Here is a 25,700-nt window from a genome sequence, read left to right as displayed (position 1 = left end):
CCCCCCCCCGACAGAAAGTAAAGTGTGAACCACAACTAAATCCATTGTAGGACAACGGATGCATCACAAAAAAGGTATACTACTACTAAAAAGGTATACTACTGAACCTCCCCAATTGTTCCAACAGTCCGTCTTTTGGAAATAAATCCCTCTGTCCCTCCTTGTTCCTCACTTGTCCTTCTTTTTGGTCTGATTTACAACCATGTAAGAAAACATGCTATTAAACTACCAAAAGTGTTATTCTGCACTAAAACCTTCATATGTTTTTAGATTGTAAGCCCTCACCGGCAGGGCCCTCCTTACCATCTTGTCTTGAATTGTATGTCAATTGTAATGTCTTCCCTATATTGTAAAGCGCTGAGCAAACTGTTGGAGCTATATAAATCCTGTATAATAATATTATGTCTTAATTATCTATTTTGTTATTTTGCAAGCTAGTATAAAGAAAAAGTAATGTTGGAAAACAACAATTCTGGGTTTTACCAATCGATTTCGGAAAATAAATTCTTAATGGTCCACATAACTGGGGGCATGGCAGGGGTCCAGTGCCTAACTACATTGTGCTAGAAGGTGTCCCTCTTTCTCACCTCAGGAAGTTAGGAGGTATGAACTATTAATTATAAAGTTTATTATCTACTGTCATTCCTCATCAGAAAAGCAGAAAATATTTTTGCACTATATTCCCCGAGTGCCCCCCCAGCATACAGACATGTCATTATTTCTAACAAGGGTCATTTACGTGTCAATGATAATTTCTTGGAAGTAATGTTAATAGTAACTGTCTACTCCCTCATGCTTACCCCTCAGCTCTGCTTCCTGAGAGTCCTGCTATCCATGTGGTAGGGTAATAATAAAATAGAAACAGAGGAAATTATTTCTAAATGAGGAAATCCTTGTGAAGTTGGTTACAAGATGGTAAATGTCTCATTTTTTGCTGTGTGTTTGGTTAGTAAGGGAAACCTTTGGTCTCTGGTCTCCAAAGGGGGATGCGTAGCTCCCACAAGCACACAGCTCACAGTCTGTATGGAGTGACTGTGTCCTGCTACTGCCACTTATATAGTGAGCTCTTTATATTCATTGCCCTCAGTAAGCCAGCTTCTGTTTTATTATGTCTAATTCACAAGTTCTGCACGTAATAACGGTTCCTCAGTGTTTTCAGCATTAAGACCTAGTTTTTGGAAAGTGCCAACTTTTGAAGGAAAGTCATTCAGAAAGCCGTTATTTTAATAGAGCCGTTAAACGTTTCAGATGCTTTGATGACTGGAGTACTTTCATAAAGAAGTTCATTTTTTTAGGTGTTTAGATATTCTTCCCATTCCTGATCTGCCATGAGTATGAAAGTTGACGTGAAGCCTGCTTGAGCTCATAAAATGTATATTTTTGCATTTATGACGTTTTCCAGCTGGTAGAGAATAGCTTTATGAAATGATCCAGCCAGCAGAATTATGGTACAGTTATTATTTTCATAGAGTGCGGTGTGTTCTGCCTAATGAAGTCATGTTATATGAAAATCAGATGTAAATAAAACAGGTGGTCTCTCAAACTTTTATTAACATGACAGCATTCCAAGTTGGAATTTCTGTGCAGCAAAATGAATAGGAGAGTTCTGTGAATTTGGGAAATGCAGTCATAACATATTTTCTATTTTATTGTCACAATCTGGTTTCCAGGAGAATTTCAGGCATAATAAAAAATTGGTCATAAATATGTAAAGTTCACAGTAATTTACCTGCTCCTGCCTGCCAAACATCATTTTAGAGGGGGAAAAAAGGAAGTTAAAGTGAATGTACTTCTTTTTTTTAATGCAAACACTCTGAAATTGCAAGTGAAATATAGTGCATACATGTACACTAACTGACCTGGGATCATGTATGGCCTCTTGGCTTCAGCTCCGCTGGCTGAACAGCTCAGATCCCAAAGACTTTCCACACACCCCTCACAGTGTGTCAGTATGCTTCTATATTTGCATAGGGTTCCCTCTTCTCATTAGTTAACAGCTGAACGTTTTTTAAAACAAGTGACAAATTACTTAAAAAAGAAAAGGAGACAATGAGGATTGGGTGGGGATAGAACTACCCAATTACACTCCAATTTCCTTCCCATAAAATGTGCTTACATGCAGCAAGTAGATCTATTACCTAGATCTGTCTTTTCATTAGCTCCCCCCTCCAGTATGAGTCTTGCTGTGCTGGGGATTACAAGGAGCCAATAAAAATAAATATGCAGGTAATTCTACTGGCTGTATTTAAACACAATACATAATTTATAATAAATGCATAACTGGATTAAAGGGTTTTTTAAAATATTTTGATAAGTTTTTAAACTGACGTGTTATATCTATAAACATTGTAAACACGACAAAGGATTTCCAGAGCACCATGGTTTATATTTGGGTGTCTAAAAAGACAGTACAACAGTATCCACCTTCTTCAAAGAACAATTTGCCTGTTTGAAATCTTAAACAAAGAAATAAGGAATTAGTCACTACTCTACTCTCACTTTCTGTGTGTACATTATAGCTTGAGCTGCTGAGGTCCTTAAACACCATGCTTTTTACAGTTGGTGGTAAGGAGACAAAGGAGAGGAGCCTAAATCCCACTACATACTAATCACATACAATATTTCATATTTACATTAAAAAATAAATGTATTAAATGCTTTTTAGCATAATAAACAAAATAGAAAAAGGTATATACAAAATCACTGCACTCTCCAGTTAAGCCTGTATTATACAAACAATTGACTCTGTAGGTTCCATACAAACTACTACATTCAATAAAATTTAAAGCTGAACTTCAGGCTGACCCAAAACTAAACTTCAACCCCCCAAAAACCCCAGCATGTACCTCGGTTCACAAACATAATTTGTTCCACGATTCTGGCCGCGAACTGAATCAAATTTCCCCATAAGGTTCAATGTAAATAAGGTTAATATTTCAAAATATGAAACAAAGTACAGTACTGTATGAAGAGAGTGAACACTAACCTTTGCACTTTCTTTTTACCACCATGCTTGCTCTGCACTTTCTTTGAAGCCATGCTGGATTGAATAATAATGTACAGTACTGTATGTGCTAAAAAGCACACAAAAAAAAGCTTCATGGCAAGTGTGCACAGGTCTGTCTGCGACCATGATCTCGTGTACAGGAAGCCACGACCACATGTCAAAGCAGGGAAGATGACCGCTGTTTGCGAACGGAAGTTAAACGGAGTTAAATTTACCTTAATCCATGGTGCCTTGGCAGCTGGCTATGTGGTCCTCTTTTCTCCCGCCCTGGAATGTGGGTCGGCCCTCAACATCATCATGTACAGTTCAGGATCAGCGATGGTTGCTGGTCCTACAATGCATATGATGATGTCAGCAAAAGGGGTAGCAACGCAACCAGAGAAGAGGAGAGGTACTGAGGAATCGGCAGGGAGAAAGAATGTGAGACCATGGATCAAGGTAAGCATTACTACTCTTGAAAAAAGTCAAAGGAGACAAAACATGTCAAGTGGAGCCGACTGATGGTCTGCGCTGTAGTGACTGTTTTTATGCTGTGGAATACAATTTACCATGCTGTGACCCATCTATATTGATGTAAGTGCAACTTGATTGTATCTATCGATTCAATAAAAAATTTTACCTATAGAATCCCTTTGTGTTTTGTATGCTACAAATTCTGAGATTGGAGAACCTTAAGGAAGAGGATCCAGGCAAAGATGGAATCTCTGTAGATGAGGCAATCACCTGTTACCTACGTGAATAAATTGGGATAACCTGTGGAAAGTAAATGCTCTATTGACATTGGTATTATATACTGGGTCACATTTTTTCTGGTGAGCACGGATGAAGGTGTGGGGTACCCCCCAAGAAGAAACAAATTAGATTTTTTTTTTAAACAAAATTTAGACAAGGAAAAAAATGTCCCCAGCTTTCCGCTCCCGGACCCCATGTCACCTTCCTTCATACTTCCAGCTCCCTGTCTCCCCCTTCATGTCCGCAGCAGCTCTATTCGGCACTGGGCAGTAGTTCGGTATGATGAGGGGGCGGGGATTACACCGCTCCCACTCATTGGCTGCTGCCCGGCTGGATGATGCTTCACGCTGCGCCCGGAACAAGGTGAGGGGAGCAGCATGAAGCATGTAGGGCCCAGGACAGGAGGAAGAGGTCCCGGGACTGGTAATCAGCGGACACCAGGGGCCCCTTCCTCCTGTCCTGGGCCCCCTCCAAGTGGCGGAACTCCAGGGCCCGGTCACGGCCGCCACCTCTGCGACCCTGGTAGTTCCGCCACTGTGGGGTACAGTGTGGAGTGAATTAAGCATTGTTCACTGAAGATCTAACAAATATTTTGTGGAAATATTGGATACATTGAACTTATTTATTACTGTTATTTTTATGTGATGTGTTGTACATGGGTGAGATATACACACTGAAGGTTTTGTTATATAGATATAATGAATACTAGTTTGCTTAATGTTGGAATTAATGTTAATTGTTATAGGGCTGAAGGTATACACTGATTATTTATATTGTCACTTTCTGTTGCAAGCGCTGTGCAATCATTTTCACAAGCATTCTTCTGTTAGATCCCTACTAGACAAAAATGTCCATGTTGTGGATTGGGGGAAAGGACAGACATTGCATTTTATGGGCCAGCCTAGAGTTATGCTTTAAGCAAACCAATTACCTTGATATGATTTGTCCGAAGGGGTCCTGGGGCCGAAGCCAGCCGAAGGATCGGCCGAAGCTACGGTCAGATCCTTCGGCAGCTTTGTGAATAGACCCCTTAGTGTACCATTGCAGTTCACAATGAAAAAAGACAATTCTAAATGAAAGTGATATTTTCAGGGACGGACTAAGGATTCTTATTAGGTAAGTGAGCCGGCAAAATAATTGTTTTGTTTCTATTCATCAAGCAAATCCTTTTGTTTCATCATATTCGTTACGTTTCGGACAGTCAGTTATTCGTTATCACGTACAATTCGTTATTTTGGAAGACTGGCTATTATTAGGTCGTAGACAAGTTGTCCGAAAATTCAACTCACTCCGAAAATTGGATTCGGATGCTACGATTTTTTCCAACCACATTCAAAGAAGGAATCTCAACATCCAAATGAAGCAAATGACCTTGAATTTTTGTTATAATTTCTTTCGGATTCGTTGAAATTTGTTACTATTGTTATTCGGATATATCCAAATCTCCGAATAACATAAATTCGTCCGAATTCCGAATCGTAACAAAACGAATCGCACATGTCTAATTTTTATGCAAAAGTCAGATATTTCACCCAAATAATGGAAGTCTTGTAGATGTTCCCACATGTTTCCTTATAGAAGAAATGTTATAAGACTTATAAAGGGTACAGCAAAAAAAAAAAACACCCAATAATTGAACAACGATGCATTTTCTAAATTCTTTCTTGCACTTCACATTCAGATAAGCTGTAAGGCGTTAGTTATGCAATCTAGGTGTTGGCTATAAATCAGTATATGCTGCTTCTTGCACAACCTAAAGAGCAGCCAGGGTTCACATTAGTAGTTTTACTGTGCTCCATGCTGATTTGTAACACCTCACCAGCATACCAGTCTCTGCCTTGACTGCACACTAGAGGTGACTGGAGAGCAGTAATTAGTATACTGGGACATGGGGAGGCAAACGTCAGGTCACTTGTGCAATCTCACTAGTTATACTTTTTATATCATTGACTGGCAAATCATTATCAGATCCTACACAACACATCATGGCAGAGGAAGATCAACTCATCAGAAACCACTGGAGGCCAGAGAAGTAAGGAAACCAAGGCAACTGTACAACCGATTTACATTTTCTATTATCAGTGTCTTTTAAAGCCAATAAAATATTTTCAGTGTAAGGTACATGTAAAGTATATCATTGACATGACCCATTAGAAACAACACAGCTTTTTCCTACAGTTTTTAACTGCTGATGGGCCCCGGGTAGTTGTCATTTTTCCTGCATTATACACTACTGCAAACGTCACTATATGTGTTAGTTATTTAGAAGGTCCTTTCCTGCTCAGATGTACTGTATGTTGTAAAGGGGACAAGTGATTTACTATTATTATTACATAGTATTTATATAGCGCCAACAGTTTGCGCAGCCCTTTACAATATAAGGAGGACATTACAATCGCAATACAATTCAAGACAAGATGGTAAGGAGGGCCCTGCCCCTGAGGGCTTACAATCTAAAAGGGAGGGGGAAGTGATATAAGAGGAGGTAGCTGTGTGGGGATGAATTGTTTGAGAACGTGATGGTTGAGTGGTTAGGTTGAGGTGGGATAGGCTTCCCTGAAGAGATGAGTTTTAGAGATCGCCTAAAGGCAGTCAGAGTAGGAGATAGTCGGACAGGTTGGGGTAAAGAGTTCCATAGGATGGGAGAGACTCTAGAGAAGTCCTGGAGGCGAGCATGGGAAGAGTTGACGAGGGTGTGACAAGAGCGGAGGGGACGGTTTGGGTGATACTTTGAGACAAGGTTGGAGATGTAACCTGGGGCTGAGTTGTGGATGGGTTTGTAAGTGGTTAAGATTTTGAATTTTATCCTTTGGGATATTGGAAGCCAGTGTAGAGATTGGCAGAGGGCGGGGGATGGAAGCCAGTGCAGGGACCGGCAGAGGGGGGGTGGGGGATGGAAGCCAGTGGAGGGATTGGCAGAGGGGGGCGGGGATGGAAGCCAGTGCAGGGACCGGCAGAGGGGGGGTGGGGGATGGAAGCCAGTGGAGGGATTGGCAGAGGGGGGCGGGGATGGAAGCCAGTGCAGGGACCGGCAGAGGGGGGGTGGGGGATGGAAGCCAGTGGAGGGATTGGCAGAGGGGGGCGGGGATGGAAGCCAGTGCAGGGACCGGCAGAGGGGGGGTGGGGGATGGAAGCCAGTGGAGGGATTGGCAGAGGGGGGCGGGGATGGAAGCCAGTGCAGGGACCGGCAGAGGGGGGGTGGGGGATGGAAGCCAGTGGAGGGATTGGCAGAGGGGGGCGGGGATGGAAGCCAGTGCAGGGACCGGCAGAGGGGGGGTGGGGGATGGAAGCCAGTGGAGGGATTGGCAGAGGGGGGCGGGGATGGAAGCCAGTGCAGGGACCGGCAGAGGGGGGGTGGGGGATGGAAGCCAGTGGAGGGATTGGCAGAGGGGGGCGGGGATGGAAGCCAGTGCAGGGACCGGCAGAGGGGGGGTGGGGGATGGAAGCCAGTGGAGGGATTGGCAGAGGGGGGCGGGGATGGAAGCCAGTGCAGGGACCGGCAGAGGGGGGGTGGGGGATGGAAGCCAGTGGAGGGATTGGCAGAGGGGGGCGGGGATGGAAGCCAGTGCAGGGACCGGCAGAGGGGGGGTGGGGGATGGAAGCCAGTGGAGGGATTGGCAGAGGGGGGCGGGGATGGAAGCCAGTGCAGGGACCGGCAGAGGGGGGGTGGGGGATGGAAGCCAGTGGAGGGATTGGCAGAGGGGGGCGGGGATGGAAGCCAGTGCAGGGACCGGCAGAGGGGGGGTGGGGGATGGAAGCCAGTGGAGGGATTGGCAGAGGGGGGCGGGGATGGAAGCCAGTGCAGGGACCGGCAGAGGGGGGGTGGGGGATGGAAGCCAGTGGAGGGATTGGCAGAGGGGGGCGGGGATGGAAGCCAGTGCAGGGACCGGCAGAGGGGGGGTGGGGGATGGAAGCCAGTGGAGGGATTGGCAGAGGGGGGCGGGGATGGAAGCCAGTTCAGGCATTGGCAGAGGGGGGTTGCAGACACTGAGCGGTCGGTTAGGTGGGTAAGTCTGGCAGCAGCATTCATGATATACTGAAAGGGGAGGAGCCTGGGTAGTGGAAGGCCAATGAGGAAGGAGGTGCAATAGTCAAGACGAGAGATAACAAGGGAGTGGATGAGTAAGAAGAGAGGTGAGGTCCGAGTCAAGGATGACACCTAAAGGAATATAGGCTGCTCACCTTTAATAATATTAGTGAATGAGGTGGAGTCATTTACACTGGAATACCCAATCATGTGCTGGGGGAAGGGCAATAAACAGGATTTTCTCAGGCACACGATTGGTTATTCAAAGGGAACACAACTTCTGAGTGAACCGTGTCCACTTCTTTACAGAAAAACTCTTTACAAAACGTTTCTTAACCCTTCCAATGCAGCTATATCTCCATAGCAAGGGTTAACTGCTCGTTTTCATCTAGGTGTTGAAATAAATAAAGTTATACTCACCTGATCCTCGGAGGCGGCTGGCTGTTAGAGCGTTCCCTCCAGCCATTGACCCAGGCTGAACAAGAAAAACTGTCCGATTCCCACGTCTGGCTATTGTATTCTGATGGCTGGGGCCCACTGATTGGCTGCAGTCACTGTTTGGCTGAAAATATTCCACCCAGCAAGGCCACCCAAGCATTTAGTGTTGGCCAATTCAGCAACAATAGCCAAAATTTGATACATGTATGCCAGCTTTACATGCCTGGGCCCCTCCTCCTCCTTCACAGATCATCTACGAATGTACCTGTAAAGAACCAAGCTAGAGTGTATGCTTACCCCTCCACCACCTTATGACATCAAACTCTTTCTGGACAGATTCTGGGGTATACAGAGCAAATCTTATGGGAAGAGGCTCTTGGAATGGACCAGAGTGTCTTCTCACAAGATTTCACCTGCTTCGCATTCCCCTGAATCTTCCTGGAAGACAGTGACATCACACCCAGCCACGTGAAACACAGGGGTAAGGTAAGTATAAAAGTAGATGATTTGCAAAGGGGGAGGGGCTCTGGCAATTTCAGTCAGTCCATATAAAAGTTATACATGCAACAGAAGATGGTCAGAAACTGCAGACAAGCAACAGGAGATGGTCAGAGACTAAAGACCAGTGACGTGCGGTACCTTCGCTTCCTGGTGAGGCATTCCCCAGCCCCAGCATGCACCGCCCATATCCCGCCGAAGCCCAGGCTAGTGTGAAGGAGGAAGGCAGGAGACAGAGAGGAGACTCCCTGTCCCTCACTTGCTCAACACTGCTGAGGCATCGAGATCGATGGCCTCATTGTTGTTTTTTTGATTGGACAGCTTGGACCAATGGCGCTTTGCCATTAGTCCAAGCCATCCACAGAGCTCACGCCTAGAGGCTGTGACAGCTCTCGCCTCACTAGTTAGGTTACACAAGCAGTGGGGAAGCCTGCTGCTGTGTAACCTAACTACCTGTCAACAGCCGGATGCAGCGCTGCCTGTAATTAATAGGCAGCGCTCCGTCCATGACAGGTTACACAGAGGAGAGGATTTCCCTGCTGTGTAACCTGTTAGAAGCCGCTCTGAATGGAGAAAAAGCTGTCTGCTTCAGACTTAAAGCTGACAGCTTTTTCCTCCATAATACTAGGTGAGGGTCTGCCTCTCCGGCCTCCCCTGACCGCACGTCCCTGCTGAAGACATGCAACAAGAGATGGTCAGATATGCAACAGGAGATGGTCAGAGACTGTGAACAAGCTATAGGAGCAGTTGAAAAATAGGGACATGCTTCAAGAGACACAGTTATAGACATGAGATACGGTACATAAGACTGTAAGAAATCATTAGTACATTCCCTTTATATATCAACGCTTCCACAATTGTGCCCCTTACAGCCAAAGATTTGGAATGGAAAAAGGGAAGAAAAGCAAATAAATAAGTACGTAGTATAAAAGAAATAAACCAAGCCATTTACCTACTAGGAAACAGTCTAAAAGGGAATCCTCCACTGTCCTTAGCATGCACTGTGGTCTGAGGAAACACAGACCACTGTCCACAGGGGCCCCGGGGGGAGTACACTAAGTGTTAAATGAGAACTATGAGGTGAGTGCTTTTTACTCACCTCATAGTTCTAGCCGACCTGTGACTGTCACAGGTCGGCTCAGTAGATCGGGAAGTGAGCGAACATATACCGGCGTTCGCTCACCTCTCGATCCTGTAACGGCTCTCTGCTGTGACAGGGGAAGGGCTGGATTCCCCCCGCTCCGATCCTCCAGCGCTGACTGGTGGAACGGACGGGGGAGGGGGCGGGTACAGCTGGCTCTACCTCTAGATAGGCACAGCCAGCTGTCACTCACGCAGCTGGGCGGATCCAGATATAATTGTCGGGATCCGCTTCAGCTTCGGCGTCTCAGTATACTGCGAGCTGTTGCTTGCGGTATACTGAACTTAGGGTGACGGGAGGACGCTAGTTTGTGTCCTCCCGTTACCCTAAGGAGAACTATGGGGAAAAGCCCTAACCCCATAGTTCTCCTTTAAAGGGCCGCAGCCCGCAGGTTGTGCATCAGGGGCCCAGACTCTCAGTTACGGACGGTACAAATGATGTAAATTCAGCCTGAGTTATACATGACAGAATCCGGGAAATCACAAGCACTGCTAATGGATGCAAAGTAAGATCACAAGCCAGTTAAAGTCTGAAGAAACCTGTGCAGTGATCACAAGCTTCTAGCATGACCTCATCACAACAGGAAGGGCAGTTTGTCATTTACAGAGTTCTGATACACTTTACTATACGTTTGGATATTACATGTTACGCTTCACATGAGGTGCACTTGGCCATTTTTCCAGGAAACACATGGAATACCTCCCCAGACAATTGCAGAGAGTTGACCCTTGCTTTATTTCCAAAAATGTGTAACTAAGACATGTCTATTCCTTGTGAATGGCTTCATGGGGTTAATAATTTTGTGGTTTTTCACTACATAGAAAATGCTGATTGGAGAAGAACAAACTTTCACATAGTATACCCAGTGATTGTGTTCTCTACATCTCTGATATTGCTGGGCATTCTGACTCCATCCAGAAAAGAACAAAAGTACATGGAATAAAACCCAGAATTATCATCCTATTAAACGAAATATGTGTCATTACTCTACTGCAAGATGTTCTAGTTTTATTCTGGTACATTAGTGCCATCTAATGGTCACACCGATAAGTCATTTAAGCTGTTTTCTCACAGAGAATGTAATGAAACCACTTTACAGCATAACACTGATTATGGTTTAGAGTTCAAACCTGGGAGTTTAAGGGGAGCTGCAGTTTGTTTTTTAGGTATACAAGTAGGGGAGATTAACTTAAAGGTCACTTTGCCCATTCGTGATAGCATACCTCCCAACTTTAATAGATGGGAAAGAGGAACGCTGTTACAAATATTAGGTCAGAAGCCACCCCACATCTTTCAGACGACAAAGACCTAAAGAACAAATATGACCAGTTAAACCCAATTATCTTAATTTTCCCCACTATGTTTCCTTTTTATTAGTGTTGGAAATCAAAAACTACAATATTCTGAAGGTTTGATAAAAGGTTAAGAGCGTTATGAACACGTTGGGTGTTTAACTATATGTTTATATTCTGTATGTACATCAGACTGAAAAGAGGGACATTTGAGGAGCAAAGAGGGACAGAGGGATTTGGTTCTCAAAAAGGGACAGTCCCTCCAAATGAGGAACAGTTGGGAGCTAGGATGTAGTATCTCCCCCCCCATCTGGTATATTTCACCTGAGACTGCACTATTCAGTGGTTAATATTTTAAACAACTAAGTTGCTTTTTAAATTGACTTTTGTAGAGTCGTGTATGGCCAGCTTAAGTCTGTCTGTTTGCTCCTTAAAGGTTAGAGAACACAGAAACTAATAATCATTTAGTCCAAGGATTCTGTTGGCCGTGTATTTTTTGATGGGGGCAGGGCGGGGGCAGCAATTGAGTCTTGGTTAAGGTGCCCATACACCGTACAATTATCTGCAGATTTTCTGTGGTCAGATGGAAAAAGTGCAACAGATTGGCCCAGGTGGAGATTACTCCGCCCACACAGTTTAGCGTAGATGGGGTAATCTGTTGCACCTTTTCCATCTGACCACAGAAAATCTGCAGATAATTGTAAGGTGTATGGCCAGCTTAACTCTAAAGTGCAATTAATGTTTAGGTAGGTCCTCTCCATGGCCCTGCCCTGGTGACCTCTGAAAAGTAGCAAATGCCCTATGTAAACAGAAGGACTTCAGAGGTCTTTGAACATTTCTCTAGTCAGTCCAGTACTCACAATACTTTAAAGGAGAACTATGGGGTTAAGGCTTTTCCCCATAGTTCTCCTTAGGGTAACGGGAGGATACAAACTAGCGTCCTCCCGTCACCCTAAGCTCAGTATACCGCGAGCTACAGCTCGCGGTATACTGAGACGCCGTAGCTGAAACGGATCCTCCTTTAAGAATGCTGCAGAAAATTGGTATTTTATTGGAATGATTCTGAACATCAGTTCAGATTTCCTTGTAGTGAGTCCTTATAAGAGATAAGAGAACATCCTAGAGGACCACTAAGGGAGAGCTCTTATCAAATACACAAAGCAATAAGGACTACCCACCGTCCCACAATAACTGAACATGCATAATTATTATATCTGGCGGTTATTGCCTTTCCGTTTCTTAGGGAATGACAGGCTGATCTGAATCAGTTACAGAAACTTTATAATATCCTGGAAACTGTGGTGACTAACAATGTGCAATTTTGCATGAACTTCACGTGTGCTCAGTATTGATTGGTCATTAAGGCCCAGACTGCCTGATTATTACAAGTGACACACAGCTTGGGACTTTCAGGCTGTGCCACAGTGATCCTGACATATATTACAGCTAAGAAAAGCAGTATTTTACGAGTTGGAGAAGCTGAGACACCGGGTCTGCGGCAGGTGAAATCTCATACTTACAGTTATGTATTAGAAGCACGTAAGTGGCAATGACCTTAATAATTCTGTCTAAAAATAATATTTGCAGGCTAAACATATTTTAAAAGAAGATTTCAAAGGGCCAGTCCTCTTAAAGGTGTTAGTTTATATACAGTCAGTGAGCATGGCTTCTCATATTGCTTGGATACCCTGTGCCATAGTTCCCGACTCTACTCCTGTCCTGGAAGTTCGTGTGTTCCCACCCACCATTTTCAACATTCCACATGTGCATTTCACATCATATAAATTGACAAATCCAGTCAGGAGAATGTGAATTTCCTTAAGATAGCCACAAAAGGAGTTTAGACCCAGGAACTCAAGCACAACTATCTCACCAGTAGACAACCCAAGAAATATAAAATACCAGTTTGTCTGGTTTAACTATTCAGCATCTACAAGGTATCAGTTTTGGGTGGACTGACCCTGTAATGAACCATATAATATAAGCATGGTTGTGGAATATACATTTAGATGCACTGTATGGTGATATAAATAGCTTTAAGCACACCGTAATACTAACAAATGGCTTCTCGGATGAATATTATCCTTACCCTTTAGGAGATCATAAGCCCGGGGAACATCATATTTTCTTGCCCGAATGAATCTCAGAAAGAAATCATCTTCCTTTCCGGCCACCTTCTCTGATACAGCTTTACAAAGGTCATCTCCAGTGCTGGCTTTGTCCTTTACTATCAACCGAAGCTCCTTCACCGCTGATTGTCTCTTCTCATCCGTCTCATTTAATTCATCTTTAGCCTTACATGAGGAATAAGAAAATACTTGGTATAAATAAGAATCATACATAAGACAAACATTGTTCTGCATTCTTATATAGAGGATATATAAATATTTCTAATTTTACCAGCAAAACTGTTTCTACTGTTTTTTTTGTTCGATGTAATAAAAGCTCTTTCATTAGAGCTTTCTGATCAGGTCCGCCTGTTAGTTTTTCAGATGGACCTCATCGGAAGCCTAATGTTATACTATGGGCAGCCAGACTTTTATTTTTCATCCAGTTACCTCCGGCTCCAGGCCCGGAAAAACATATGGACCTGAGTTCCGTTTTGCTGGACCTGATTGTGCTGGGCGGGGGGTAATATGATGTAAATGGACACAATTTCGTTTACATCTGACTCCCCATAAACCAACATGGATCCGGTGACTTCAGCTTTTTCCTGCATCACAAGATGGAGGGAAAAAAACAGACAGATGCGGATGTCACATAGCACAGATCCCCTGTTTTTGGACCGTGTAAAAGGGGCCTTAGAGTTACATCACTGTCAAAAGATGCTCTGTGAACCCATTGTCCAATATTCTCTTTTACAGTTACATTGGCCATGATCAGGGATAAATTAAATTAGGAGCTCTTATTTCCCCAAAATGTCAGCAAACATCTGGACAGTCCAGTGGTATTTCACCACATTAGTAAAATGTGTTGTTATCAATGTAGGAGAGGAAATTATTTTTTGTGTGTGTTTTTTGAAGAAGCATTGATTACAGAGACTCCTTTCAATTATCCTGGACCTGTTTTTGTGTCAAAAAATGGCCCCTCATAATTTTATGGGGGTTTTTACCGAAATAAAACACAGCCAGTGAAAAACAAATTATGAAAATTTAAAACAACAGTATGTTCATAACCAAATACAAAAAAGGAAACAAACACAAATCCAAAGAGCACTAAATTAAATAAACTTAAGTACCCAAAATACCCCTCCCCAAAGAAGAATCCAACACCTTCTTAATAGTAAAGCAGGGTTGAAATTTCATCTAATCAGCCAAATTGAGAGTTTCCGATTTTGAATAATTTCGCCAAAAGCAAAATTGGTATTTTCATGGAGAAATACATTCAGCTGGAATCACTTGGCTCATCCCGGCCACTGATTTTTTATCATATAATCAATTTAATTGGATTAAAAACATCAGTGTTGTCCCTTTAATGAGGCAGCCTGAGGCTGTTGCGACATCTCTTTGGGTCAAGCATGGCCGCTACGCAGCACCATGTGTGTGCCACCCCCTTTCCGGCCAAAGTTTCCCAGGTTGTAAGAGCCAGGCGGTGGAGATTTGTAAGGGCCATACACATCTCTGCACCCAGCTAATAGCAACCTGGGATGCTTTGGCCCCACTTAGCTCCTGGAACCAAGTGAGAGTGATACCTATCCTCAGCATCCCCCCACCAGTCAGAGCCCCCATCTCACATAACCCCTGGCCCCCCACCTCCCGTGCAACACCTGAGGCAGGAAAAACGCTAGGGACACCACTGAAAAACATACTTAATAAGGCATTGCAAACAACAATAATAATATGTAAGCTGCATTCATACATGGCACAGTCTAGTAGCTATTGGTTATGGCAACTTTCCCATTTTTCTTTGCCTTAATAAATAAGTTATAAAGTTATGGATCCATGTAATCAATAACATCTCTGATGACAATAGCGGTTAGAGATACAAAAAAACAAACAAGGCCTCTTTTTAGGCCTCATTCACACACAAAGCAAGCAAAATTGTATATTGCGTCTATGCGCGTATATACGAGCGTATATGCGTATATGCGTATATACGTGCACTATGCAATCCCAGAATGCATCACTCGTAATGGAATTTTTAATGTGCTGTACGCATGTGCGCGTGTATATGCGTGTAAACATGTGTATATGCGCGTAAATACACAGAAATACGCTGCCCGGACGCATCTCTGTTCCATTCTGTTTTTGCGCATATATACGCTACGCAAATACACGGCTCCATACACAGCTGTGTGTATGGAGCCATTTATTTGCATATGTTGCATAGGGTACAATACGTACGTACGCGCGTATACGAGCGACAGTGTGAATGAGGCCTAAATATAGACATACCCATTGTGGCTCTTCTTTGCATCTGTAGAACATTGTTTTGACTATTTGTTACATTGTCATTACATTTTGTTCACAACAATTGCATTTCAGCTGTAGTGAATAGCCGAACAGTGTTCGGCTCACTTCACTTCTGATCGGTCATTCACTCGGCTGCCCTCGGCAGCTTTGTGAATAGACCCCTTAGTGTCAAACACAAGCGAACACCTGACAGATTGCTTTGGTCATTATGGACACTTCTTTTAGCCTGCAGATTTGATAGAAGGTTAACTAGGGCTTAAAGTATATCTAAAGGCAAAATGTGTTTTCCTTAATTTTGGATAGAGTAGAGGAGAGTTAAAACCACTATCAGGTTTTTTTTGCCATCTGTGTCTGATTAGAGACATTTCCCTTCACGTCTTGTCCTATACATACAACAGGAAGTCAGAGGTTTTCTTTTCAATGGAAATATCCTCTTAGACAGTTGTCATGGGAACAAGTGTTTACCCTCTATTCCTGTTCTGGTGGCAACTCAAAATGTAGGATTTACCCTTTCTTTCATTCCAGGTGACAATTGTGATCAGGGCAGTTAGAGAGGGCGAATCTCCTTAATAGGGACACAGACACCAATGAAAACCTGACAGTACTTCTAACCCCTAACCACACTAGAAAAAAAGTTTCCCTTTAGTTATACTTTAAATCTTACATTAGAGAAGATTAGGCATTAGCTATGGCAATGATCTACATTTAGGGGGAGACAGTTATAAATAATAGTTGATAAAGGGAGAAGTTGCTCATGGTGACCAATGAGATAATGTTTTATTCTCTTGAAAATGTTATAAAGAAGGTGACTGATCCCCGTGGGCAACTTCACAATATTTTCACTGGTTCATTCTTTGAGTTTTTCATAAGTTTTAATGTCCCAGCTTCAGCCTGCTTACCTTCTGCACTGTGTGCTCTGGAAGCTTCTCACATTTGCCAAACACTTGTCCATGGTCTTTGGTTGTCAGGCGTTCCAACTTGGCACGGAGGGACTGTTCCTCCTCAGTTACTATACGGTATGTTCCTGTCTGGAAATTGAGAACATGCATCATCAGTGCAGGGCAACAGACATTTCATTAAAATGGGGACCTGGATGAGCTTACAAACTGAAGTTCAGGGCCCTAGGTGATGACCTTATTGGAACATATAACATGTAGACTTTTGTATATAGCAGAGCAAAATATAATAACACTGCTTTTCTAAATATATAGGCACTTTCACTGGTTAGCTCTAAATTCTGTCAACACATTTCCTTTAGATCATATGGTTAGCATGTAAATGACTTAGCATCTCCCATTTTCATTATTACAGTGCTGAGAGACATGTGCCAAAATGACCTGATTTATAGTTTGTGCTGTTCTAGACTATAAACCCTAAACAAGAAGCTATTGCAGCAGTAGTAAACTTCCCAAACTGCAGGGATCCCACTAGTGACATTACAAAGAAATTATTAGTAACAGAGCAATGTGGGTTGTAGGGCTGACTGCAGTGAATTGGCCTACTCCTTTTCTGTGCCCTGTATAACCTGGCTGTAGACATTAGAGAGAAAGGCAAAATAGGGATATGATACTCATCAGGATAATTCAGTAATCAGCCCTGGATTTATTGTTTCCTTCAAACAATAGCTGCATATACATTCATTATCATATTGCATAAGGGTGCATCCAAATGGAAGGGGTTAAGCAAACATCCTCCATACTGACCTTATCTTATCAATTCCTTAGATGTAATGATTGCGGCCAAATCTGGCCAAAATCCAGGTGCAAATCACCTTATGACCTTTATTCACTTACCAGCCTGACATCTTATCGAACATGGCCAATGGACTAGTCTCATTGGTTTGGTTATCTCCTGAATTCGTTGTAATGAGTGCAGCCTAGTTTGGCAAAATTCCATGTGCTGATCACCATATGACCTTTATTTACTTATCATCCTGCCATTTTATCCAGTCTGGCCAATGGACTGGTTTAATTGGCTGGGGTTTCTGCTGGATTTTTTTTAGGAGTAATGATTGCAGCCAATATTTTGCCATAATCCTGGAAACTTTTATAAAAGAAACAAGAAGAAGCCTACTATTGCTGATTATTATCTGTTTCATATCCAATCATGTATGCCATTGTGCTGCTTGATTAACAGATATTTTACAAACAGATTGTAATATGTATGGCCAGCTTAAGTGGAGCTGTTTCCAGTACCAACTAGTTTTCTTATTTTGACAGGAGGAAAATGATTGGCTTCTACAGGCAATAGGTCCAATTTCTTCCAACTTTTCTTTGCTTTTTATGTTAATACATCAGCTTCTATGTTTTTTATTTTAAAGAGACTCATTACGAAGTTCTCCACTTATTTTAACACAAACGTTGGTTTTTGCTCCTTGTGTAACGAAGAGCTCGGCGTGGCTGTTACTCCCAGCAGTACAGTTCTCCACCCATCAGGAAAACACATTTGTCACATTCACCAATACACACAAAGAGCAGGATCCTACAAAACATGGAAAGGCATTTATACCAGCTAAGAGGTATTTCCTTAAAAAACAAATAAAAAGTCAGGAATGGAAAACAAACAAACAAGCGAGTGAGAATTTACGGGTTCCAAAGAAAGGTAACACTTACAATGTCTGACATTTCACTTCTCCGGTATCCACGCAAGAAGCTGGAGAAACAATTAGAGCAAAGGAAATAAAATACAACTTGTAGACTTTCAACAGCTCTTTATATAAGTGCTTGTTATGATACATATATAATATGTGCACCATGTGTATGTCTACAAACGCTTTGTATTAGAGGAAAGCTAGCCCACTAGTTGTTTGCTAAGCTGTTGTGGGGCTACTTGAAGAAAGGCAGGATATAATCAAATGGGAAAATAAAATGGGTCTTTACTCTCCTTTACAAATGATTTCTTCTTCCCCCGACTTGTAACATAGTTTATTTTTTTGTTTTGGCGTCCCTCTTCTTGCCTAGGCGAGAATTACATAGCCTTAGCTGCCAGAATCCTCCTGGGTACCCATGTCAAGCATCCCAGAAGGCTTTGGGCAATCTAGAACACATTGCACATGCACCACGTTGCTTTATCAGGGGGCCAGATGCAAGAACCCAGAAGAGGCAGCCGGTTCCCTGATGACTTACAATAGGACAACGCTAGATCCGCTGGCCTTGTAAATATATTTATGCTGTATTTTTGGGAGGAGGGTGAAGTTCCTCTTAAAAATAGAAAGCTATAAGGCAGAACCAAGAGACATGATATGCAGAAAGCAGTAACCCACAGGAACAGATTTCATATTACTGCATCAGGGTCAGTGAAAGCTAAATGCTGATTTCCTGTTAGCTCTGATCTGATTGGTTGATGAGTGTTTGTACAATTTGCACGTTGCTGTTTGGCTTATTAAAGGGGCACTATTTCCATTTTGTTCAGAGGTGAATTGGACTAGTTTACTGTAAACAATGGTATCAGTGTGTGTTAATGTAACATAACACTTGTTTTCATGTATAGACTGTATTTATCTATTTACATTTGCAAGGCAGAGTTATTATTGGTCTTGAGAAGAATTTGAGAGGAGCTAATTAAAAAAACAACAGCAGTAGTGATTGGTAGCCAGAGATCAATAGCTGCCTCAATTGGGACCCGGGGAACAAGAGTTTTATATTAATGGCAAGAATTTCAAAATAATAATAATGTAATATGGTAATACTGACATCTGTCCTTCTGATTCATATGAAGCATACATTTTAATGATTGTTCTACTTTAAAGGTGACTCTGTCGACAAGAACAAACTTAAAACGTACCTATCCTACTGCTTTTGCCGCCAGTCCTCCCTTTTTTGCAGAGCTATGGCAAATGAAAAAAGTTCCTGATCCAACACTTTAAGGTGTGCCACATGTCTACATGCCTCGCTCCAGTGCTGTGATATCATCTGCTGGCATCTGATACACCCAGAAGTATTGGATGCTGAAGATTCCTAGCTGGCGTAGAGCAAACTTCAGAAGCAAAAGCAGCAACAAGCAAGTATTATTCTTCTTCTTTTGTAGAAAAAAGCTTTGGGTTCATGCACATGGACTCAATAAAACAAAGGTATCTATGCAGGATTTTGCATGAAAAAATGCATGTAATGCCCCCTTTCCGGCCAGAGCATCCCAGGTTGCTAAGAGCAAAGCATCCCAGGTGCTAAGAGCACCTGGGATGCTCTGGCCAGGAGCTGGGCAGGATGCCGGCCAGAGCTTCCCGGGTTGCTAAGAGCTGGGTGTGGAGATATGTATGGCCCTTATACATCTCCCCGCCTAACTCTTAGCAATCTGGGACACTCTGGCCAGAAAGGTGGTGGTACATACATGCTGCCGCTCTGTCTGCCGCCCCACTCAAGCGACCCAAATAAATGCTGCCTAAGCCAACATCCTCAGACTGCCTCATTAAAAGGGACAGCCCTGATGTTTCTTATCCTATAAAATAATTTTATGACCATACAGACCTCCCCACCCAGCTCTTAGTAACCTGGGATGCTCTGGCCAGCTTCCTATCCAGTTCCTGGCAACCAGTGATGATACTAGTTGCCAAGAGCTGGGCGGCATGCTGGCCAGAGTGTCCCAGGTTGCTAAGAGATGGGCGGAGAGACACAGAGCCTGCAAGAGGGCAGTGTCACTCTCGTATGTGGCGACACTGTCTCCTATCCAGCTTCTGCTGCTCTGATTGCAAGAACCACCACAGCCCCCCGCCTCAGGCAGCAAAAACGCTAGGGACACCACTGGGCACATTCTACAAGTAACTTGTCAGCTATAACACTTGGATTAGTCCTACATGCTGGAACTGGCTGTTCTACAATAGCTTGATAGTCATATAGACTGTAGAGCTATTTTTGTAAAATGTCTATGATTTTGCCACATACCATACAAAGGGGCAGATGTATGAATGACAAAACAGAAAATTGAAGATATGACATATTTTGGGTTATGTTTTATTAGAAACCTGACCATTTGCTCCAGTTTCTCATAATTCACCAACTTGTGTCCCTTTGTATGGGCAGTACAGTGGCAAAGTGGTTAGCACTTCTACTAACTGCTCCCTGGTTCGAAGCCTGGTCAGGAGACCACATGGAGTTTGCATGTTCTCCATGTGCTCGTGTGGGTTTCCTCCAAGTACTCCAGTTTGCTCCCACATTCCAAAGACATGCTGGTGGGTTATTTAGCTCCTTTCTAAACTGGCCCTAGTATGTGTGTGCATGTGTGAATGCATGGGAGATTAGGACCTTAGATTGTAACCTCCTTGAGAGCAGGGACTGATGTGAATGTGCAGTAAGTAAAATGCGGCGCTTTATAAATTCCTGTAATAAATAAATAAATACATTGTAGGAAGCTGTGAGGTTGTTATGATCCTCCACGTCTGTGTTTGGGGGTGATTTATAAAAACTGGAGCAATAGCAGTCTGACTGCACTGGGAAAACAAACCAGTTTTATTGCTTGCTATGAGCTGCAGCTCCTTCAACTCTTCAGTTTTCATCTTCCTACTTAGCCGGTGGGAAGTTTCTGATGTTTTCACTGAAGGCTGTTTGCAGGTTATAGGTTAAGCCCCAGAAATGTTCTTTACTGTGTGTGTAATCCTATGTTATTTAGGAAATGCCAAGGTATTTTGCAGAAAGTACCATGCATTGTGAAACACATGAATAGAAAACATTTTGGCATTGAGGTTACTTTCTAAACTGTATGCACTCACATTTTAACATTAAGAAGAATACACAATGTTCAAATAACCCTGTATAGTAAATAATACAAGTTCTGTTAGAGGGATCATGGAATGTACCCACGTATAGAGTAAGAAAATGGATTTCTGCAGTTAGAAATATAGAAATATGTTGTGTATATCGTGAACACAATCTCAAAAGGAATATTAAATATGAGGAATGCCTGTCAAATAATAATGTAATTCAAATTCCCCAGAACATGTGCTACTGGGAATGATCATAACAAGGATGCAAAATACTATTATGTTGCAATTTTAAAACAGATTATCATCCAAAATTAAATCATTTATACACACCATCTAAATATAGTTCTCTCTTTTGTTCCATGTAAATTCTGCACAGTAATGTGACCACAACACAGGATATATATATCAAATTACCATTCTGATTCATAAAACAGAAGATACCATGGACAATATATATGAGTTGAAGGCATCTTTGGAATATTAAGGACTAATATACAGAGCATTGTGTAGGATAAACTATGAGCAGCAAAATGATATACGGTATATTTTAGCTTCCTGCAATTAAACAGATAATATGTATCTTTACAATGATCATTTCTTTTCTATTATCCACATTAGAACAATGGGAGACGTTTACTAAAACAGGAGAAGACGGAATCTGAAGCAGCTGTACATAGTAATCCAATCAGCTTCTACCATCAGATTGTTTAGTTAAGCTTTGGAAATAAAAGCTAGGAGCTGATTGGTTGCCATTCTGATTCTGTCTGCTCCAGATTTAATAAATTCACCTCAATATGTTTAGTTATAAAACTTTTGCTGCAAATCCTTATGGCTCATCCAAGAAATTCCACACCGAGGAAAATAATTCATCAAAAATGAAGTGCTGTTATTGTAAACTTAACCTCTAAACCCCTAATGAACCCCTAAAAGTAACGATTAACCATAACCAGTAAACTAACTGGTAACTTGGCCCAGCCCCTAAAGCTAACCCTACTACTGCCAGGATCTATTATTATAAAAAAAAACAGGTATGGATTTAACCCAGGAAAATGAACAGTGCTATTATGTATTCAGATTTAATTAGGAAAATATAGTGTATTGATAAGAAATCTAAAAGCAGTATTGTCAGACCAAAATAGAACGGAAATTGTCTACCTGATTTAAAGGAACATATGGTCCAGTGCAAAGATAAAATGACTGTATCTTCAAACTGAAAAGCATCTGTTTCCTGCGCTGCCCTATCTCATTATTAGATTACAAGGACATGGAACATGATAACCAAATGGCAAAACAAACCCACACACAGCAGACCTAGTGATGTCTCACAGCCTGACTTTCTACAGCAATTAAGATAGATGAGACTTACCGTTGAACCTTGCTAATGAAATCGTCAAAGATAGTCAGCGTTGGGTTATGTTAAACTTGAAAAAAGCTGATAAATATGAGAATTTTGCAAAGATGGATGAGCTGTAGCCTTGATGTGTCCACGGGATGCCAGCCCAAAGCTTCTATAGTCATCGGGTTCGGATTAGGCGTCACAAGGCATTACTCAGTCAGGCTTATTAATTAAATCAGCACAAAACATTCAGGAGATGCCATTAGATGCAACAGAAAAGGAGGAGAGAAGTGACTGGATGAGTGGGGCTTGGAACAATAACTCTTTAGCTGGCCTCTGATTCCTCAAATCTTTTTATAACCCATTAAAAATGAAGCTTTGCCTGCATGGCTGGTACAGAAAGAGTAAAGTAAGTGTGACCTGCAAACTTATGAGGACTCTTTATTATTTTCATCTAAATATCAATTTGGAGTCATTAGTTTACTTTATATGAGCAAATTAGTTCTTCAGTTTCACTAGATATACATAAAGTATATCCCCAAATATCCCCTTCTCTTAGTCTTCCTCTGTCTGCCAACTTTAGGAACTATTATATGGTACTGGTACTAAGTGAGGGTGGCAAGTAAGGTCTGGCAAAGTTGTTAAAGAGCACATCCATGCAACAAGTGACTCAATGAACTGTTAATGTAATCAAGGAAACACTTTATAGGCTTGTGTAGACAGGCAATGTTTTCCTGCATTTGCAGCGCACATCAAACACAGGTCCGCAGATTCTCACTTAACTCAATGGGGTAGTGTAGAAGACCGTTTTGGGGCTGTGTTTGACTTCTTTTGCTTTGGGTTGCACTTCTTTAATTGCCTAAAGAGTGTCTAGCCAGAGTAACTGAGGCAATGTACTCATTCACCCGTGGTTTGGTGGGTCTGCCTCCAGGAGTGTGTTCTGGGTAACTTCCTTTCTCTCTGCTGGATGCATGACCAATCAGAAATAACCATCCAAGGCTGGTTTCAATCAAATTGGTGGCTGTAAGTGACAAAAGTAGTGACACTTTTGATACATCAAGCTTTGCGTATGTGAGAACCAACAAGAAACCTTAAAGGGTTGTGTAGTATGTCTTCTTCACCGCACACAGGGAAGCAGATTATTACAAAAAGTGTGGATTGGGGCTCTATGGCAGAGTCTAGGTAAAAAAACTAAAGACATGACTAAGTAGATTATGTTCCCTGTATACATTTTAAATGGAAGATGTGCTGCTAGTGCGGTGGAAGTTTAGGGCCTAGCTGTACTGTCTGACAGGTATGCCTGGATCAGAAAACTGGCTACACAGATTCAGCAGCTTTGTGTTCACACCTCAAAAGCAGTAAACCATGGATTTCTGCCCACGCTTCTCATTTTGAAAGGTATTAATGGCCAGGAATGTCTAGCTTAAAACCTAAATCAATAGACTTATGCTTATGTTAGCAGCAGCATTGACAGCCTGCCATGCAAGCTCCTTCACTTGGTCGTTGGGCTTCCAACCTGATAGACAGCCCAATGGCCAACTGAAGGAGTGCTCATGGCAGGCTGACAAAACTGCTGCTAATTGTGAGGCAGTGGCTTACAACAAAAACAACTTGCAAGTTATTTCTCATAGATGTTTGTCAAAGTGTATGTGTAGACAAAACTTTTTCTTCTTTTAGACACAGTAGAGAGGGGATAAAACACCCCTTCAGTTTAATTTTTTTGTCCCAATGGTGAGCTTTCGCTTCATTTCCTATCCTAGAAAAGCAACAGGAAACAAGAGGTAATCTCTTCAAAGTAAGGGAAATGTACTCTTAGACAGTTCTTGCTGGATTAAGTGTCCCCATTGGAAGATTTTGCATCACCTCCTGTTCTGATGACAACAATTTGGGCTTCTCAGCAGCTTCTGTCCTAGTTAGAATGGTCAGCAGGATGCATAGAGATAGTGAATCTTTCTAGTGGGGACGGAGACAACAATAAAGAAAACTCAGCTCGTGTCTGATATGCTGTTCTTTGTCTCTCCAGCAACAATGAAAACCTAACACGGACATTCTAAAAAAAAACAAATGTGCACAAACATTTTAATTTAAAATAATCAAGGTAATAATAAAACATATGGAGTAAAAAGGAGACTGATATGCAAATAAATGGCAGAAGAACGATTCCTTGCTATAAAGAAGATGTTGTTAAACAAATTAACTGTTTTTTTGTTTTAGAAGAGCAGGGCACCTAGTATGAAAGAAGAGAACAAGCCCCATATGCAGTGTCAGCAGGCTGATTCCCATAGAAATCACAGAGCAATGAAGGCAACAGATGAGATACTCCCCATAATGGTCCCATGCATGCTTGCTGGTTCCATTGTGTTAGGTAGTTCAGTAAACAATGCAGTAAATAAATGCTGGGATGTCACCAGTCATTTTACTCAATGCTATTTTGTGTTGCAAGAACAGTTCAGCAAGAACTCCTTTCAGTACAAATGAGATTTGAGACAAGTTGTCTCCTCTTGTGTATGCACAATATTGACTGCTTTACCTCCCATTCACACTTGATACACATGTTTGCACTGCTGTGTCTGTTTAGAAGAAACAAAGGATGCCTTTCATCAAGAGGCCTCATTTATTTTATACTTAGTTATAGTAATGGCCGGGGTCAGAGACAACTTAACTAATAGGCTTGCAGGCTTAATCTAATGAATATTTTGACATCTGCCTTTATTCACGATTTCATGGGCCAATCAGTGATGTCAAAAAATACAAATAATAATTAAAAATAACAGTACAAAATATTTTTGCACTATTATAAGCCAGCCTTTCTCAACCAGGGTGCCATGGAACACCAGGGTGTCTCCTGACTTCCTCAGGGGTGTCTTGAAATGTTGTGGTGGAAGGACTGAAGCGAGCTTCTGAAGTGAAGGGGGAACTCTGATGTAAAAGGAGGGGGCTCCAATTTGAAAGGGGACTCTGATGTGAAAGGGGGATACTAATGTGAAAGGGGGATCCTGATGTGAGGGGGGCTTCTAATGTGAAGAGAACTCTTGATATGAAGGGGGGCTTGTGATGTGAACGGGATCTCTGATGTAAAAGAGGGGGACTCTGGTGTGAAGGAGGAAACTCTGATGTAAAAG

At 42.3% G+C, this 25,700-nt stretch overlaps 1 protein-coding gene across 1 annotated transcript in view; it reads right to left on the bottom strand.

Moving 5' to 3' along the window:
- The window catches only part of RLBP1 (retinaldehyde binding protein 1), a 30,275-nt gene extending 7,541 nt beyond the window's left edge, over positions 1 to 22,734 (bottom strand). The window contains exons 1-4 of the mRNA XM_018571793.1: positions 22,609 to 22,734; positions 18,160 to 18,199; positions 16,447 to 16,575; positions 13,225 to 13,429 (exon numbers count right to left, since the gene is read on the bottom strand). Of these exons, the coding sequence (XP_018427295.1) occupies positions 13,225 to 13,429; positions 16,447 to 16,575; positions 18,160 to 18,171 (346 nt within the window). The 5' untranslated portion in view covers positions 18,172 to 18,199; positions 22,609 to 22,734. The remainder of the gene's footprint in view (positions 1 to 13,224; positions 13,430 to 16,446; positions 16,576 to 18,159; positions 18,200 to 22,608) is intronic.
- Between the last annotated feature and the right edge of the window lie 2,966 nt (positions 22,735 to 25,700).

Source organism: Nanorana parkeri, unplaced genomic scaffold, assembly GCF_000935625.1.
Source record: "Nanorana parkeri isolate BGI_ZX_2015 unplaced genomic scaffold, ASM93562v1 scaffold42, whole genome shotgun sequence".
In the NCBI taxonomy this organism is placed as follows: Eukaryota; Metazoa; Chordata; class Amphibia; order Anura; family Dicroglossidae; genus Nanorana; species Nanorana parkeri.
The sequence above is the reverse complement of the archived record's forward strand: the minus strand, read 5'-3'. Positions and strand labels throughout refer to the sequence as shown.